This window comes from Aptenodytes patagonicus, chromosome 1 (assembly GCF_965638725.1).
Source record: "Aptenodytes patagonicus chromosome 1, bAptPat1.pri.cur, whole genome shotgun sequence".
NCBI classification, from domain to species: Eukaryota; Metazoa; Chordata; class Aves; order Sphenisciformes; family Spheniscidae; genus Aptenodytes; species Aptenodytes patagonicus.
In genome coordinates, this window is record NC_134949.1 from 119,248,142 (window position 1) to 119,264,047 (window position 15,906).

Below are 15,906 nucleotides of genomic sequence, written 5' to 3' on the forward strand. Positions count from 1 at the left end.
CTGACGTAAAAGCTTTTGCTAAAGAAAATCCCTTTTTTGCCCTTTCCGTCTCCCCACCAAGCAACACCACTCCATCAGCATTTTAAGAGGAGTCAACTTTCCATCCGGTCAGATTTGGTCATGGTAACTACACTTCATGATGTTGTGTATTTTCTTTTATGGAAGTTATTATATAATTGAAAACATGCCATCATTGGACTTTAACTGAATAGCAGCACTGACTGGCCTAGAAGCAGGCCCTTTTTAAAAAATAAATGTATAGATAACAAGAACCCCCTAAATAAAGTTTTTTAAAAGGCCTTGAGAAAAGGTCATACAAAAAAATGAACTCTGGGTTATGCTTGTTTGAATGCTGTGGATCAGTAGCCACTTGTATTTCATTCTTCTTGTCAGTTACAGCAAGGACTAGCTCTGTAACCTCAAGTGTGGAGGAACCTTGCAGTATATGATGGGGTGACGTGCAGTTTTGTCTCTCTTTTCCCAGACCCAGTGCAGTGGTCGACAGACCAGGTGCTCCACTGGGTGGTGTGGGTGATGAAGGAGTTCAGCATGACTGACATTGACCTCAATGCGCTCAGCATTCCCGGGCGGGAGCTCTGCAGCCTCAGTCAAGAAGACTTCTTCCAGCGCGTCCCACGGGGAGAAATCCTCTGGAGCCATTTGGAGCTTCTTCGAAAGTGTATGGGAGATTTTTCTGTAACTGATTTTACTTATTCCCCGTCCCCCCTTCTCTCATTTTTTTTTTTTTTCTTTCTTTAAAGATGAAACCAATTGTGAGCAGTTGTTTTTCCTCTATTTATTATTGGCAGTAAAAATGAGGGCATCAGTACAAGATAACAGGAGGTATTAGTGAGAATGTCTGCTATTGTGAAACACGTCGGCATACTAAACACTGTTTGCCCGTCTTTCATCAAACTTTATAACTAATAGGGAGGAAGTAGTGACTGATGATTCTTCCTTTGTTTTAATAAAGACTTTTAGTTTGTGCATCTCCTGAATTTGACAGTTTTGTAATTAAATATTGATTGTGAGTTATTTAATGTACATCTGTGTCATATAGAATTGAAGATTATTAAGCATAGGCAATGAAATCCTTAGATTGTACACAACACAACCGATAAGTGATGCATTGTATGTGCATAATACAATAAGGTATATGTGCATTTCAGATTTACCATGCTTGGATGTAAATTGGCAGAGTAAAAACTGTTTCCATCTTCATTTACATGATATAGCTAAAGGCTTTAGGGGACAGAGAATGCATAAGATATACCTTGAAATTCACCATCCTTATTTCTAAAAATTGAATGACAGATGTTAAATGTCTCTTCTCATAAGACCATGAGCTATGCATGTCTCTTGCAAACTGATACCAAATTTTGACTTTTTTCCTCTATGACATATGAAAGTTTTTGATCTTCGGGTGACTTGAAATTTGTGGGTTAAATAAAAAGTTACTTTTTTTTTTTTTTTCTCCTAATTTGCAGATGTGTTGGCTAGCCAAGAACACTCTGGAGAAATAGCAACTGTTACTATTGATCAGCGTAAGTACTTCTGCCAGCAGTTAATTCACACAGTTAACTGTTTGCAGGTTTAGCACTGTACTTTGGTTCAGCACTATAATAGTACAACATTTAGAAAATCACTCGAGAGAGTAGTTTTCCTTGGTGAGGGGAGGAGGGCATATTTTAAACTTCAAAGCAAAACGTTGGGTTTCTCGATATTTTGTTATTGGCTGAAAGGTGGTGTGTGACCTGAACTATGAAAGTTTCTAACTTTAATTTTGGATGGTAGGTTTTCCACTCTCTTGAAATAAGCTGTCTAGGGTACACATTTGAGGTCTTGAGTTGTTCTGGTTTTTTAGGTTATACATTGCATTAATGAATAGATGTCTTGAAATGTTACGATTTCAAAAGAAAATGTTTCCAAAAACTGAAAGGGAGTGTGGAAGAGAGGACTTGCTTAGAAAACAATACTAGAAAAAATACATTAAAGTAACTTTCCAGTTATTTGAAACTCATTCTTCCAGCTGAAGCGGTGTCATCAATTATTAAAATGAATCAATTTTCACAAGACTTGTAAGCAGCTTATATGTTAAATAGATAGACTGTGTATTACATTCTGGGTTTGTGTCTAGTTAAAGCCACCTCGAGTGGGGCTTTTGCATCCTCTTACGCCATAGCAATAGAAGGGTATTTAATTGCTGTTTGTATAGCACGTATGGAGGGTTGTACAGTGACGATAGAGAAAAGTGCATTAGGGTAGATCGTATGGGAAGAGCATAAAGATGAAAACAAAGGCACGAGGGGTTTTTTTTTATGGAAACATGTAATACACATGATAGTAAACTAAAGCTGATGTTTCATCTGTAATGTGGCATCTCTGCTACGAGTCTAAAACCACAATTTCCACTGTAAGTGGTAAAAAGTCTTTAAATTATTCTTAGCATTGAGACTTACACAGTGTGTCTTTTTAGCAAAGGAAAAAACTAGCTCGTAGATGTTACGATAATACAGGTAATAAATAATATATGCCTATTTCTGTGCCAGCAGTTTATAATTGATGTTCTGCAATGTTCTCTGCTTTACAGCTGTGCAGATTATTCCAGCATCTGTACAGCCTGCTACCCCAACCACCATTAAAGTAATAAACAGCAGTGCAAAGGCAGCTAAAGTACAGAGAGCTCCAAGGATCTCTGGGGAAGATAGAAGTTCCCCTGGGAACAGAACAGGTATTGTCTCCATTATTTTTAAATGCAAACGCAGTAAACACTCATTAATTTGAATTACAGTTTTGTAGAACACATCTCTGTCACTCTGAATGTGAGGTTTGTAGAAGTCTATGTGGTATGAAGGGGACCTTAGCTACAAAGTATATCACAAGCACATGCAGACCTGGCAGGTTGGTTAGCTCACACAGGCACTGTGTTAATGTGGTGCTGCAGCTTTTGAGTCCTGCGGTAAATAAAATGCATAAAATTGTTTCTCTTCCTATCACTTAACAGTCTGTCCTCTCAAACCACTGCATAGCATTTATTCAAGCTTTTAACTTCTTTCCGCTTTCCCTTTGCAGAAAGGGGAGAAAATAAATTGTATGTTGTAGAATCCTAGCCTAGCTACTACTTGCCCTACTTGTTCCCCTCCTCCTCCCCTCTCCCCCCCCCCCCAATTTGGTGACTGTAGGCTTTAGCAAGTTTCAGATTTCTTGTTTTGTTACATGAATGCACCTTCTGGAAAACTGCACACTAAATCTGCAGTTTATTTTTGGAATTACTGTTACTCATACATACTCTTCAATTATTAATAACATCGTAATTTCTTTACCTTATTTTTTCTTGCTGTCTTTTTTGCTTTGGTTCTCTCCACTGTTGTGAATTTTTCTGTTAAATCCTTTCCTCTCCTTTCCCTTGAGTTTTTATTTGCTTTAAACTCTCCATAAAAGTCTATTATGATGTCATTCAGTGTTCTTAGGCCAAGATTTTATCGGCTGACATCAGTGGGGAATACTCTGTGTTTCTCCCTTTAGACATTAGGTCTTCCATCTGTATCTCATTGAGAATTCAGGAATTTAACTGCAGATACTTGAGTTAAAAAGAAATCTTAATGATTGGACATGAAAGATGTTATACTGACGTAAGGTGAAGTTTGGGGGTTTTATTTGTATTTCTAATATTTCATGTTGAAAATTGGAGACTAAACTATTTTTTAAAAAATCCAACTTCTATTACATATATATGTATATATGTGTATGTGCCTGAAGAGGAATAAGCAGCTCTTGGTAAAACTGTTCTATTTTAGGGATAGATACGTGTCTAAATGACTATGTGTAGTGTCCTATAATTTTTTTTTCTTAAGTTCTAGGAACAGATTTATGAGAAATCTTGATTTCTTTTTTTTTTTTTTCTGTATTCATTAGTTTCTTTTTTAATGGATTAATACTGATGACTTTGCAGGAAAATGTTTATAAAAGAACAATTACAAGAAATTGATTAAGTGCAAGTTTTCCTTCCATCATATATTCTATGTTGGTCTGCTTTAATATGTTGGTTGAAAATTTTCAGCTATGAGCGGAACATAAAAAGGACTAATTGAAATGGATCTTGTAATTCCTATTTCAACAGGAAACAATGGCCAGATCCAGTTGTGGCAGTTTTTGTTAGAACTTCTCACAGACAAAGATGCTCGGGACTGTATTTCTTGGGTTGGTGATGAAGGAGAGTTTAAACTGAATCAGCCTGAACTGGTTGCGCAAAAATGGGGACAGCGCAAAAACAAACCCACGATGAACTATGAGAAGCTTAGTCGGGCTCTGAGGTAAGAAACTTTAGGAACTGATCAGGTATGAAGTGATTTCCTTCCGCTTGGCTACTTTATTTTTAACTATCATAATGCAAGACTTGCGGCTTTTTTAGTAAAGGCATAAACAGATCCTCTGAAGCTACTCCTGCCCATCAGATTGTACTAGTCTTAGGGGCAAGGTATTTGTGTTTTTCTTTTCAAAGACGCTAGTACAATAACTTCTTGAAAATATATTTTCTTTTTTCAAGATTATTGAACACTGACATGATAGTTAATTTGGGTAGCTCACTTTTGGAAATATATTTTTTTGATGTATCTTCAGCATTTATGCTTTCAGTAGTGTGCCAAACAGTATTGATTATTGGTGAAAGATACAGAAATATGTGAATACTCTGAATTGTTGACGTATTTTTATATTTTACAGTTTACTTGTTCGTGTTCCTCTTGCTCTTGTTATGGAATGAAGCGGATATTTTCCTGTAGTTACGTAATCGTTAGTAGTTTTCTGTATGTAACAATTTTTTGTGTATGTTACAAAACTTTTTCTAAGCTCAAATATTCATTGATCCATTCCACTGTTCTCATGGTAGGGATGTTAAATTGAAAAATACAGTTGACAGGTAAGTTTCAACAGTTGTTGTGACTCCAACATAGTGAACTTTTATCATCTGAAGAAACGGAAGCGTTTCAGGCTGTCTTCATTCCATTGTGATTTTGTAGTTTGACATTGGTAAAAGGGACTTGTGTTATTGTATCACTGTAGGTGATGTGCTTGAGGAGGGAGAAGAACGCAAGTACCTGAATTTTAGACTTTTTCTCCCTGATTGTTTTGGCCTACCATTAAGATTGAACTTCTGATTTCTTATTCTGATATGGTTAAATCTATTTCTTTTGATTAGTTTTCAAGAAAGGTATTTATTGCCTAATCCTGCAAATTATTTGAGCAGTTTTATGAACTCTTTTCATATGAGTGAAGTTGCATATTGGTTGAAGTCTGAGATCTAAGATTTACTTTTCAGCATTTCCACTTCTGGCTACATTTTTTTTTTTTTAAAGGAAGTAAACTCATCTAGCATTGTTTAAAAAAAAAAAATCAACTTCTATTTGAAAATACCTCTATGAGAAACGATGGTAAAGTTACCATATTCTGGCTTTCTTTAGTCTTTTAGGGAGGATTTAAATAACATCAATATGCATAAAGCTGAATGAGTACTTTCACTGGGGGAGACTGAAGTCTAGAAGACCATGAATGGCATAGAGTCAGTAAAGAATGACTGCTCGGTATCTCATTTACGTGAGAGAGATCTTCAGAAAGAAGAAACTGGCAGGCACCAGATACACAGCTTAACTATACCCTTTCGTTTGTCCTGTAACTTCTTTAGGCACAGTATTGTGGATGCCAGAATTATTTTATGAGTTTGAGAGGCAAGTGGACAAATTAATGAAAAAGACATATTTTGAAGGATATTAGGTATGGAAAGATGCAACTTCTAGAAGTTTCTGAGCCCCAGATCATTGAAAGCAAGGAAGAGCATCGATATATGCTTACGCTATGATCATGCTTTTCCTTAGGTGTCCTCTTTTGGTCTGTTGGAGTCTATATCCTGTTCTAGATAGATCTTTAGTCTGGTCTTGTATGGCTGTTCTTGCATTATTTATATATTAAATTAGAATGTTACTTTTTTCGTAGGATCACAGAATCCCTTGGGTGGGAAGGGCCTCAGGAGGTCTCTGGTCCAACCTCCTGCCCAAAGCAGGGCCTTTCCAGTAGAGCTGCTCCCCAGCCTGTATTGTTGCATATCATTCCCATATTTCCAACCTGTTTTTGTGAATCTGTGTGTTTGTGTACTGAAGGTATATGTGAAAACTTTCTGGAACGTAAAAATGATGTAAATGATGCTAATGTTTTTTGGGTTTTGTCAAACTCCGCAGAAGATCTCAAAGGCAGCTGAAGAACTTTAGAATAATGTTCTTATCACTGGGATATTAAACAGATGTCTGCACAGTAATTTACATAAATCACTATTAGAGAAGTTTTGCATTTGTATTTTAGTCACAGAATTACAGAAATCATATTCCTCAAAATGTTGCCATTTTGGCAGCTGCATCAATATTGACATGTTTTCTAACACTTGAGTGTCTGAAGGGATATTTCATGCCTCTTGCTACACCCGTGATAAACACTGTTGCCAAGCTAAAGTTTTATTAAATTGTAATATGTTTTGTTTACTAACGTACTGAAATTACTGTGTCAATTGTTGGTTTATACAGAAAATGATGTTGATACTATTGAGAAATGTGCTAGCTCTGCTGCCCAGCTGTAGGAAAACCAGGCAGTATAGAAGCTAGGGCAGGGTGAAAAACAGCTTTTTTTTGTTGCATACACCTTGGTAAATTTTCTAAAATCAACATCCGCTTAGTTATCCAGTAGGGAAGTGAGACTTGAAGAAAAATAATTAATCTCCTGAATTATTCCGAAACAAAGTTTTCATGTGACTCGGAACATTCCAGTAACTAAGGCTTTGTAAATTTGCATGGGTATTTATTTTTATTTATTTTTAGCTTTCGATATTTTTGAACGAGCAGATACTGGAATCAGAAATGCGTTCAACATAATATTGAAAAAATCCTCTCACCATTGCCTCAATTCTAACTTGAGTGTTTCTAGCATGAGATGTGGGAATCTTGCATGGTTTTGGGCCTTCGTATAAATGCGGACTAATTTCTTGTGGTCTTTTTCCTTTCTGATCATATCAGTAATGCAGACTAAATCATTTAAAGAAATTTATTCAGTTTTGTAAAGCATTTTTCTACAGCATTATTTTGAGACAGGCATTATTGTACAGTATTGTACAGTTAAATAACTTAAGGAAAAAAAACCAAAACAACCCAAAACCTAATCTTGGCCCGTGGCACTTAACCATATGCCGTGGCCACATCTTACATACTCCGGCTTTCTGCAGATGCTTCTTATTGACCCAGGTGAGCACAGCTCCCAGTTCCCCAATTTCTCTGTGTCCAGTACCCTGTCACATTCAACATGAATGCCTGCCCAGTGTTCCCACACTCTAAACTATACTGTATTTCTCTAAGCTATACTGTATTTCACACGCGAGGGATACACCAGGATATCCCTCATCCTTCCCCAATTCTGCCCAGTGCTGCAAGACTGTACTTCAAAGCCGAACATAAATTATCATCCCACCCTCTAGGTTACAGGGTTCATCTAACCCCTTATGACTAAACCTCATTGCCTCACTAGGAGGCTGAATGTGATGGACACCATACAACAACAGATCCTTCAGCTGGTGCCAGGAAGATGCTTTGTTAGGATAGGGCTGGCGCGGAGAAGTGCTGAGTGGCAGTGGAGTAGCAATTAAGAACAAGCGTGATGATGTGGAGAAGAAAACAGAGAGGAGTTGAGGGAGGCGCAGGTGTTAGCTTGAGGGGTTGGAGTGAGGAGAAGGACGGAAGAGGAAGCTTTTATGTAGCTATATGTCATTCAGGAGAAAGGTGAAGGAGAGCTTTGGCAAACGGACCAAACTTTCTTTGCCCGCAGAGCAATCGCAAGCTGTTTTGGCAGTTCTTGTACTCCATAACAGACCTCTGCGGCTCCTTGCACGGTGTCAGTAACCAGCAGGCTTGCCAACGTTTTTTTCTACATAGTCTACCTCTCATCCTTTCTTTGCTTTGGTCCTGCTGCTTAGATCCTGACCCTCAAAAGTAAGAAATTAAAAGGTCTTTTTTCAGAATTTGAGGTGTCTGAAGAAATTTGGTTGGGTTCTTGGTAACTTAACCTCTTTGCCACTAGAGCTGGGAGACAGAAGTTGGTCTTTTAATTGACTTAATTTTGCTGGTGAATGAGAATCATCTTTGCTTTACAAGCATGTCACTCAGAGGATTGAGTTATAAACAGTCAAGAAATCTGGGCTCATTTGTACTACATTTGGGTGATGGTTTTGAGGAAATTAAATTGTGTGATTATTTTTTTTTGTTTATTTGGTTGTTTGGTTTTGGTTTTGATTTTTTCGAAATTTATCACAAGCTTGTTATGCTCATCAAGTCCAAGATAACATGCGTTCTATTAATGCCTCCAGTGAGACAAGATCAGCAACAAAACTGTAAAATTCTAACTTCTCTTTTACTGGTATTACCTAAAGTTTTATAATGTCTCTGGAGTACAGTGGGTCATATAGACTTTGTTATCTTTACTGCATTTCTGCCCAGTCTGGTAATTCTTTTGTGACGCAGTGTAAAAAGTATTCATAGTTAGAGAAGTCACTTTTAGTTGTAAATAAAGGCGAAGGATGTAGTTTTGCCAGCATATGAACTATAAAAAAAAAAAAAACCAAACCAAACACGCTTTTACAGTTTTACTTTCATCTTTGAAAACAATAGGGAGAGAACGGCTGCTTCAGTATCATAGAAACTACAATGCTAATTTTCAAACTCTTTCCAACGTGAACTTTTTCCTCAGAAAAGCAGAGACAAGAGTAAAGAAAGCCAAGGACAATAATGAGGGGGGAGACAATGTTTTCTTATTAAGGCAAAGCACTATATAAAACTTACTCCCCCCCAAGCTGTTTTTAAACTGCTCCGAGACCTTCATTTCTGAACTGGTGCTTTCAACTGCCTATCAAATAATTACTATGTTTTGTTTTTCCTTAACGTATCAAGGTGCAGGGACAATTTTCAACCCTCTTCCCTTTTCTCATATAAGAAAATGCCTAAACAGTATCTTGGTATATGAAATTACATGAGAATTTTGATGAGAAAAAGATTCATATTTTGGCCTCCGAGTGACCTTAAGTAAATAACCGATGCGTGTGGAAGTTACAGATGCTGAAAATTTACAATTATTTTCTCTTTTTTCTTTTTTTTTTTTTTCCCCCCCTGTTCTTTTTGCAGGTATTACTATGACGGAGACATGATCTGCAAAGTGCAAGGCAAGAGGTTTGTGTACAAATTTGTCTGCGACTTGAAAACTCTCATTGGCTACAGCGCAGCAGAGTTGAATCGGTTGGTCACGGAATGTGAGCAGAAGAAACTAGCCAAGATGCAGCTCCATGGGATTGCGCAGCCAGTTACAGCAGTGGCGCTAGCTACAGCGTCCCTGCAAACAGAGAAAGATAATTGAGCACTAGGACCTGAAAGTGGGAGCCTGAGGCCTTTCCTAAATAACCAGAGCAGTTGCTGCTCTGACCTTTATCAGAATCGGAAACTTCTTTTGTTTCTTGACCGTACAATAGAAAGCATGATTTTCTATAAAGAACTGGGACTCGCATAAATTTGGATCTTTTAACAGCGTATATTTCAATGTAAGTTAAGGGATCACCACAACTTCTGCAACTTTGAGTCAGGGCCTCTGTGGTATGCAGTCTGAAATTGGTGAGAAGGGTTGAACTGGTCAGCGCTCTGTGTCCACAGCTGTACAAAGTAATTTTTGCAGTGCTTTTAACAAAAATGAAGTACCTGCAGCAAGCAGGCTGATCGGTTGTCTGAACTCAGTCCTTTCCAGTCTTTTGGTCTCTGCTGAACCACCAAATGGCATTTGATGCTTTCCAAATTAAACATGTTCATTGTTCTCATTTCATCACGCAGAGCCGAAAGACACATTAAACGTTACAAAGCATCAGGTTCTTAAAACAGCTTCTGTGTTTATAAGCAAAGGAAACTAAGACTAGACCGAACTGAAGATCAGTGCTGAAGAAGGAGATCCAGGTTTCGATCTGGCTTAGGTGAAAAGCCAATTATGAGTATTTCATTGTAATATGTAGATAATATGCATCTATGAGGGCAAGTACTTATCTGTTTCGAAAGACATTGTTAATGCTAGCCATTTAGCAAAAAGCAAAGACAAACTTCTTCCCCCGCTACCACCCCCCATCAGGTGATTTGAAAACTTGAAAAAATAGCCCTCACCCAAAGAGGAGTTTGTTTTGGTGGGGGTTTTTAATGCTCTGTTCTGCAAGGTGCTTATACCTGCACGGTAGTCAACCTTAGTAACTGAAGGCTTAAGTTAATCACAGTCAGTAGTCCCTGTCTAGAAACAAAATGCAAGTTGAAAATAGTTTTACAGAGGACTGAAGCTTGATTTCCAAATTATTGTACAGTCTGACATACATTAAAATACAAAGATATATTTTTTATTTAAAATCGATTTCTTTCTGAACTTCAAGTGATGTTTTTGAAGCTTCATAAGCCAAATGCATGCTCCAGAGCTGGGTGCAATTTGAAGTCTGGATGATGAATAGAAATGTTGGAATGTATCCTGAATTCTGAGCTACGGAGAGTACTTCGTGCAAACTTAAACGTGCAGTAAAAAGTAGGCTGCAACTTTTTTGCTTCTGTACTGATGCCTGTTAGACTGCTTCTTTTGATGGCTGAAAATGGTGCGATTCTGGGTTTGCTTTTGCCCCTTCATGTTATTAAACAGTATAAGTATTATGTCACCATGCATATTTTCCAACTTTTCAGAAGTGAAACCCCCTCTGGTAACATTTAACAATTAAAACGCAAATGTGTAAGGGAAAACCTTTAATTCTGTGAGGGATCGAGCTACTCTTAAACCTTAAATCAAAAGTGCTCGTACAGTGAGGTTCTAAACATAAAATGTGCTTATACTGAGTAGCGAGAGCACTGGACTGTTGCTCCTGATCTGAGACGGAACGGTCACACTTGGCAGGCAGAGGGCAAAGAACACCGAAGACTCACGTTTATTTTAGAGGTGCATTGAGGACAAAGCTTTTTGTTCATAGGTGGATGTTCATCTGCAGGTAGTTTTTGCTTAACTAGAAATCTTGCATGTAGTTCTAGCCTGCTTTTTTCGTTGTCACCACGATTATAACTTTTTTTGCCAGATTCTTTCAGTAACTCTTAATATTGTTTTCATTCTTGAGCTCTTAAAGCACTCCATCTACTGAGCATGCTGGTTTTATTTTGTTTTTAAAAAAATCCGAAGCCCTGAGCAAAATACGTAAATGCATCTGTCACGAGAGGTCGTCGGCCATCAGTCCATTTATTACTGTTACAGTAGTCTGATTCCACCAGTCGGCAAGTGTTCGAGGTGACTTACGCAAATAGATGCAGGTTTGCTTACTCAGAATACGATGAAGCTGGTAGTTCGGTGGCAGCAACTATGTGTACAACACCGCTCTGTTACTAAACAAAGTCCAATACAAGTCGTTAGGTTTATTTAGCAGAGTTCATGAGAGGCCTTTTTCGTTGAAATACAGTATAAAAAGAAGCTTAAAATATCAGCTCTCTAGATCAAACTGGACTGCAGGAGGATAAACTAACGGCAAAATTGAAATGTAGTATCGATACTTTATCCCCCTGAATGTTCTTGTTACATGATAAGCCCTCTAAGGGAAACTTCTGATACCACATTTTCTTTGTAAATACACCCGATTATTATTTTGCAGCTTTTCAGTAGGTATGGTAGTCCTTTGGGTTCTTTGTTGTGGGATCATCTGCTTTTCCACCGTGTTCTAGTTAGTAAAGAAGGAATCTTTCAAACTGTAAAATCACTGTCACGTTCTCTGTAGTTGAGGGAGAAATCTGTGACTAACTTGATGTCTTCAATAAAATAAAAGATGTAGAACATATTGTCAAAGGTTGTTCTGTTGCTGCCAGAAGGAAAACATAGAAAGAATATTCCCAATTTTTTGTAAAACGGAAGGTTTTTTGCATACTTTTTACTCTTTAAATAAAGACACTTATACTCTGCTAATAATTATGTATTTCTTTCGTGGTTTGCATTTTTTTTGGTAATTTTACATGAAACAATTATTTTCTATTTTTACTCGGATAAAATATTTGTGCATAAAATGTCAATATAGTAAAATAAAAATGTTATACAGCTCTAATGCCTGTTGACTTCTTAATTTTTAGAAAGCCGGTTGTAATGTCATTCGGGTGCAACCAGTTTAAAGATGAATACGCACACTTTATTCTCATTACTCCTGAGATCACAACCTCGTTCCAGGAAGAAGGCAGACCATCTTATTTTCTGAAGATGCATCTTCTTTGACTCAATACTTGGCTACGTGTTTCTACTTCTAAACGGGAACTCGGTGTCTTTCATTACTGTAACAGCTTTCTTTAACATCTTAATCGCAAGTCTCAAAACGGTGCTTTGGTAAAAATAATGAAGGAAACTTAACAGTAGGACAAAATGGAGCCCTATAAAATAGTCAGTTTTATGCTTTTAGGAGTGTTTAAATTGGAAAGGTTCATGTTGATCTGTAATCTTCGGACTTTTTTTCATTCTTGCAAATAGCCCCACTTACTTCGTGTGACCCACTAACTCAAGTGTTGGTACTGTCCTTGATAAAAAGAAGATAAAATTCTGATTATACTGTTACTACCTTATTTTTAAATCGTGTCTCAGTGGAAATATTCTCATTATACCTCTGAACTCTTCCATCTGGACTGCCAAATTCAAGACTGACATATTTTGTCATCTTTAAACCTACCAGATCACTTGATTTCAAAATGTTTATGTTTTAGCTCAGCAGCAACAGCATGTAGTGGACCGAAAATAATTTTTTAGAACATTTCAATGATTTGTTGGCCGCCTTTTAAAGTACACTGCTGAACATTTGTGTCTCATTCATTGTTTGTGTTTATAGTTACTAGTATCTTTATGCCAGTGAGAGCTTGTTTTGGGATTCCCATTCTTGGACTGAAATTTTTTATTGGAACAATGTAGGGAATTACAAACTAACAGCTTGCAATTATCAATCTTAAGCAAAATAAGCTGACAAGGGGCCCCGTTGCCTGATAGTGAAAGAAGGATGATGTAAGTCCATTGACACAGGTTTATGGGATTTATTTTTGCTTTTAAAGCAGCATGATATAAGATCCATTCACACAGGTCTATGGGGAATATTTTTACTGACCAGACTGGTGGTTTTCAAGATCATACATATTCTTAAAGGTTGTGGTTTTGATATAGCTATATCAGGATTTCTACAATATATTTGGTTTGATACTGTATAGTTATTTTTTCTTTTGGAAAAGTAATTCTTAACATGGATGATGCTAAACAGAAGATTACTTAATAATTAAAGGAGAGGAATGATTGACTGGTTTTGAGAGTTGCGACATGGGACCAAATACATTAGGCATATTTTGACTCAATTACATTTTACATCATTATTTCAGGATTAAAGCCCAAGGCATCTAATCAGGCACCAAACTGAAATTGTATCGTCTTGTAATTTTAGAGTATTGACATCTTAGCCGTTAATAATTTGAAGCTACGGTTAAAAAATGCTGAGGCGGGAGAAACAAATATTGAGTGTTTACCTTTAATTAAAATTGTTCTTTACTTGTGGAACTGGTCTTCTGGAAACCGAAATTAAATGGTGCTAGTGGCAGTGGTTATCAGCAGATGTATCTGTAACCCATGAAACAGTTCTCATTTACCTGGAAAACCAGAGGAATCGGCTGTTTTGTTTGTGGTTCGTGACACACAACATCCAAGTAGGTTATTTTTGTAGGTGGTGTCACCGTAACTGGCTATGATGGGAGAGAAAAAATCCAAAGGTAATTAATTATTGATCATAGTTGTAAGCAACTTACTTATGCAGTTACTTGATAAAAATAAAGGCAGTTTCAAAGAGGAGATAGCTCTGCATCAGAAACAGCTGAAATCCTCATGTAAATAGTTGTCTCTTGTTGCCAGAAACAGCTGACGCTGCCTGCAGTGCATTAGGTTTTAATTGCCCGACAGTTCTTGACTTATAAAACAACTGCTGGACAGCAGATAGTAATAAAATTTCAGTTTATTCTTTATAGTCATTTTCAGGTTGCTGGCATTGAAATGATTGTTCAGAAACAGCGGGGGAAAATGCTGGTTTAGTTTAGCACAGCTTTGGTTAGTGTGAAAACGTGTGGAAACATTAAATTTTGTCTATTGAATTGCTTCAGGTATTTGCTACTAATGATCTAAATGGGCTGGGAGCCTTTAGTATCAAAAACACCCATTGTCCATAATAGATCTGATATCTTAAGACGTGGGGTTTTTTCCTTACCTTTGCAACCTGCCCTGTAACCTAAGTGGAAGAAATTAGCATTTAGGAGCCGTATTTCTAGTCCTACGTGGGCTACGTGTCAGAATTCACTAATCAAAGTAGAATACCACCATCTCAGTAGACAAAAAGCAGATTATATAAATTATATCTATTAGAATAGAATAGGTAATATGTATCAATTAGTGATTGTAATTGAAGCAAGCATGGATGGCACTAAGCAAACTGTTTCTCAGAAATTAGAAGATTTGTTGTTTATTTGAAATTCCTCCCACTTAGGGAAAAGTATTTGGGGATGAAAAAATGTTAGCTGTTTCCCCCTTCATCCCAGTAAGCTTAGCTTTTTCAATATTCTCATTTTCAAGGACTCCGCAGGAACTGCTTCATAGGAACTGGGTTTGCAAAAAGCTTCAGCCGCAGAAGACAATGAGAAACCAGTATGTCTAAAAAAAAAAAAAAAAATCAGAATTCTAAGAGTGAAAGCTGCAAACAGTATGCATGGAAAAAATGAGTCTGGAAGAGATGAGATTTAATGAGACTAACTAGGGGGAAAGACACCTGCAGCGTTGTTGGGGTTTAACCCCAGCCAGCAACTAAGCACCACACAGCTGCTCACTTGCCCCCCCCCGCCTCGCCCCCTGGTGGGATGGGGGAGAGAAGCTGAAGGGTAAAAGTGAGAAAACTCGTGGGTTGAGATAAAGACAGTTTAATAGGTAAAGCAAAAGCTGCACACACAAGCAAAGCAAAACAAGGAATTCATTCACTGCTTCCCATGGGCAGGCAGGTGCTCAGCCATCTCCAGGAAAGCAGGGCTCCATCACGCCTAACGGTGACTTGGGAAGGCAGACACCACATAACTCTGAACGTCCCCCCCTTCCTTCTTCTTCCCCCAGCTTTATATGCTGAGCATGATGTCACACGGTGTGGGATATCCCTTTGGTCAGTTGGGGTCAGCTGTCCCGGCTGTGCCCCCTCCCAACTCCTTGTGCACCCCCAGCCTACTCGCTGGTGGGGTGGGGTGAGAAGCAGAAAAGGCCTTGACTCTGTGCAAGCCCTGCTCAGCAATCGCTAAAACATCCCTGTGTTATCAACACTGTTTCCAGCACAAATCCAAAACACAGCCCCATACCAGCTACCGTGAAGAAAATTAACTCTATCCCAGCCAAAACCAGCACAAAGGTGCAGTTCTTTAAACTTCAGGGTTAGGAGAGAAAAGGTATTAATTTTTTTTTCCCCATAAAAGTAATGTTTTAGTCCAGAAACTCAAAGCAGCATTATTCCCAAAATGAAGCACGCTCCCTGCCTCCTAAGGCATGCCAACCTGTTGGGCTTCACAGAAACTGCCCCATGCAGGAATCCGTAATACCCACCTTGGGACTTTGATTTCCCCACTGAGATCAGCGAAGGGAGGTTAGAGACAGTCGGTGAGGATGCGAAACTTGCTGTGTAACTGGAGTCTCTCCTGGCTCTTGTCCACTAAAAACAGCTGAGGGAGACAGAACTGGTGCGGAAGCAGTTTGGCTAACAACCATAAATGAATAAGATGACCGAACTGTACCCAACAAAGAACT

At 38.0% G+C, this 15,906-nt stretch overlaps 1 protein-coding gene across 3 annotated transcripts in view; it reads left to right on the forward strand.

Moving 5' to 3' along the window:
• GABPA (GA binding protein transcription factor subunit alpha) overlaps positions 1–12,165 on the forward strand; it is a 28,407-nt gene extending 16,242 nt beyond the window's left edge. For all 3 annotated transcript variants that reach the window (XM_076352386.1, XM_076352394.1, XM_076352403.1), the window contains exons 6-10: positions 485–679; positions 1,488–1,544; positions 2,591–2,731; positions 4,121–4,313; positions 9,207–12,165. In XM_076352386.1, the coding sequence (XP_076208501.1) occupies positions 485–679; positions 1,488–1,544; positions 2,591–2,731; positions 4,121–4,313; positions 9,207–9,435 (815 nt within the window). In that variant the 3' untranslated portion in view covers positions 9,436–12,165. The remainder of the gene's footprint in view (positions 1–484; positions 680–1,487; positions 1,545–2,590; positions 2,732–4,120; positions 4,314–9,206) is intronic.
• Positions 12,166–15,906: the final 3,741 nt, after the last annotated feature.